Source organism: Oncorhynchus clarkii, chromosome 18 (assembly GCF_045791955.1).
Source record: "Oncorhynchus clarkii lewisi isolate Uvic-CL-2024 chromosome 18, UVic_Ocla_1.0, whole genome shotgun sequence".
NCBI classification, from domain to species: domain Eukaryota; kingdom Metazoa; phylum Chordata; class Actinopteri; order Salmoniformes; family Salmonidae; genus Oncorhynchus; species Oncorhynchus clarkii.
In genome coordinates, this window is record NC_092164.1 from 36,561,305 (window position 1) to 36,564,624 (window position 3,320).

The window sequence follows — 3,320 nt, forward strand, 5'->3', positions numbered from 1 at the left end:
GCAGATAAACATCACATAGGAGGGTCGACCAGAGGAGGGGGAAATAGGGAGGGCTCCCAATCTACTTCCTCTACGAAGCACTTTACTAGCATACGGTAAGACAAGGCCCTCTTATGTATCGATTCACACATTTGTCAATCCGAATGATTGTGTAATCAGCGAATGAAATAAGGAATTGTAAAGGTTGTTTTGTATAAGTGGAAGCGAGGCTATCGCTGCGGACGAGCGAGGAGAACAAGGATATGGGGTGAGCTGATAGCGCTGCTGATGAACTAGGTCTGGGCTATTACGTGACGCACAATGGAGATTAATTCATCTTTTATATTAATTTAATAAAACCGTTTCTTTTTTGTCATCTATTTTTCTCAAACAGCATTGTGTAGGTAGGCTATTCTAATGATTTGTGTTATGATAAGCTATAAGCATATGCTTTCATCGGGCGTCGTCGTTCGTTCCTGTCAAATCGCACATCTTCATTTTGTATCTGCTTAAATAATTTAAAGGAATTTTATGGTATTTCACTTCTGACTGTTACAAGTCTAAGAAGACGTAATTAATGGTGCATAAAGAACATCCTGTAGTTGACAGCTTTTATAGCCTAGCCGAAACATAGGCTACAAGAAGGATGGGAGTTTTATTGTTGGGCTATTGCACGAACCTCAAACGAATATAAAGCACAATATTGATATGTTATATCACATCACCCAATGTCGACCTTACTTGATAACTTGATCCTCACCAATCGAGCGCCAATATTTACGTCAGTGCCAGTGCCATATTTACGTCAGTGCCAGTCGCAACCCCGGAACGTTAGTCGCTGTCCTTCAGCACCACGTGCCTGCGCATCATGAGACAGAGCGGAGAATGAGTGGCAGTACCCCGAAGTAAGGATTAGTGAAATTTCCATTCTGAGGAGACATGTAAATATTTGATGGTAATATAGGCCTAAGTGGAGTGCAATTGGATGCACGGAGCAGCTACGATTTAATATATTAGAACGAGACGGAATGGCAGCGATGGCTAGAAGATTAACTGTTTGTAGGCTAATATCAAACTTGTGAGTTATGCAGCACCGTACTGGACTGTATCAGAGAAATGAGTCTAGATTTATCTGATATATAGTGAAGGATTAACCTTGAAACAATTGCCTTAATTAACTTCCATATCTTATTCCCTTTTCTCTCTCTGCTTTTCTAAACAGTGACTCTCAGTCAAGATCAAGAAGTGAATCTTCAACAAGAATTGAGTCTCGGTCAAGAAGACTTGAATCTCATTCACGGAGAATTGAATCCCCAGCAAGAAGAATGCTCCACCAGGACAGACCCATAAACCCCCAGTACCGAGGCCAGGGAGGCACCTCCTCCCCACTGAGGATCCTCAGCAACAACAGCCAGCAGCAGGGGGGCAAAAGGAAGCAAGGCGAGAAGGACGGCAACTTCAACTTCCTGGGTCAAGACGATGACGTCATGACGGGGGGAGACGAGAATCGCAACCAGGTGCGTCCTCGTAACCTGGGCCCATTGGGCCGCGACCAGCCCCACCTTCCCTCCTCCTCCAACCACTACGGTCCGGGGCCCCTGTCCCCGCTCTCCCGCCTGCCCTGCTGGAGCCCCCTGGAGTCCCTGCCTGAGATTGAGAGTGGGGACGATGGGTACGGAAGAGTGCCCCCGGATGGTGCGGAGGAGGGCAAGATGGAGGAGGAGATGGGGAGGATGAGCGATGACGAGAAGGAGAAACAAGGCCTGGGGGGAGGTGTCATGAAACAGGGAGTGGTGGTGGAAGAGGAGGCGGAGGAGGAGGAGGAGGTGGAAGTGGAGGACCCAGAGGAATGGGGCAACAGCGACTCAGACTTTGAGTTCAGCTACAGGTCCGGTGGTAGCCTGTCCTCTCTCAACATGGAGAGTGGAGGCGAAGGGGCTGGCATGGGAGGGTGGGACCGCATCGGTGTGGGGGAGCCCAAGCCTGATCACCACCAGGGGGGCAACCAGGAGACCCCTGCCGCCCCAGCAGGCCCCCTTACCCCCTCTTTGACCAGGAAGTGGGATGACAAAATGGAGAGGAAAAGGAGCAGCAAGCCTCTGAGAACAGGGAACAGTCTGCTTGACGGAGAAGCGTTGTCGGATTCGGACACGGACTGCGGCGAGCTGCCTGAGCTGGAGGACGCCGTGTGGACCCTGAGGGACCGCGAGCGTTTCAAGGCCCAGGAGATGGAGAAGCACCAGGCCCAGCTCACCATGTACCGCAGGCTGGCTCTGATCCGCTGGGTCCGCAGCCTGCAGGGCCGTGTCCAGGAGCAGCAGAACCGCCTCCAGTCCAGCTTTGACGTCATCCTCGACCACAGGAAGGAGCTGCTGCGCATGGGCGCTGCCACCACTGCAACTGCCACAGCCAGCCAATCGTAGAGCAGGAAGGAAGCGCAGAGGCCCCAACAGGAAGTGGTCACCAGCAGAGGAAGTGGTCACCAGGAAGTGGTCACCAGCAGAGACCGGCCAGTCGCTGAAGGGGAATACAAAGGCATTGTTGCCTTGGCCATGGTTATTGTGCTTATTGTGTCCTAGACTTTACTTTTCCCGAAACTAGACAATCTCCAAGCATCCTCTGAGATTTTACTCTAATGTGGTGTTTTAATACGTTGGTAATGCAGTTTGTTTTTGATTTGTTGGGGTCCTACCCTGTGTTGAGATCCAAATATATCCAAGGCACCTTTCTTCTTGAGAGCCAGGATGACTTTTGTCACCCTAACCCTGCCAAACTATGGAAATATATAACATATTATATGAAGTTTAATATATGCCTGTATCTTCAAATGTTCTATCTAAGTGTAGAATGTACTGTTTTATTTGTCTCTGTAACTGTGGTATAATCCCAAAATATTCCAAATACAACATATGAGGCGAATTGTTTTTTTTATTTTTATTATATGTATATCATGTTTGTCTTCTCCAGTGACATAATAAAATTGTTTTAGAGATATTCGTGTATTGTGAGTTAATAATGTATAAAGTTATGAAGAAGATGTTGGGATTTTACTAGTCTATTTGCACTCATCGCACAGTATAAAGCCAACATCAACGTTAGGTCGGTGTACACAGAAAGGTGTGGATTAGCAGAATATGAGAACAAGTAGGCAATGTCAGATTGTTTATATCGAAGACATGCTAAACCTAAGATATAGGCCTTCGTTTGAGATAATTATTTGCGAATTATGTTGATCTTCAATTTGAGATGAAGGAATTGATCCTTTTCATAAAGCACTAATATAACCGTTAAAGCCTCTTTGTATTCGTTGTTTAAATATATAAATTGCAGCCTCTGGTCCA

General features: G+C 47.0%; 1 protein-coding gene across 2 annotated transcripts; it reads left to right on the forward strand.

Annotated features, from left to right (window-relative positions):
• LOC139372594 (UPF0500 protein C1orf216 homolog) lies at positions 1 to 2,971 on the forward strand. 2 transcript variants are annotated; one of them, XM_071112342.1, is made up of 2 exons: positions 1 to 95; positions 1,202 to 2,971. In XM_071112342.1, exon 2 carries the CDS (start codon positions 1,305 to 1,307, stop codon positions 2,400 to 2,402), a length of 1,098 nt encoding a protein of 365 aa, XP_070968443.1. In that variant the 5' UTR covers positions 1 to 95; positions 1,202 to 1,304; the 3' UTR covers positions 2,403 to 2,971. The 2 variants fall into 2 exon arrangements, with proteins under 2 accessions (XP_070968443.1, XP_070968442.1); XM_071112341.1 differs by lacking the exon at positions 1 to 95 and adding an exon at positions 102 to 247.
• Positions 2,972 to 3,320: the final 349 nt, after the last annotated feature.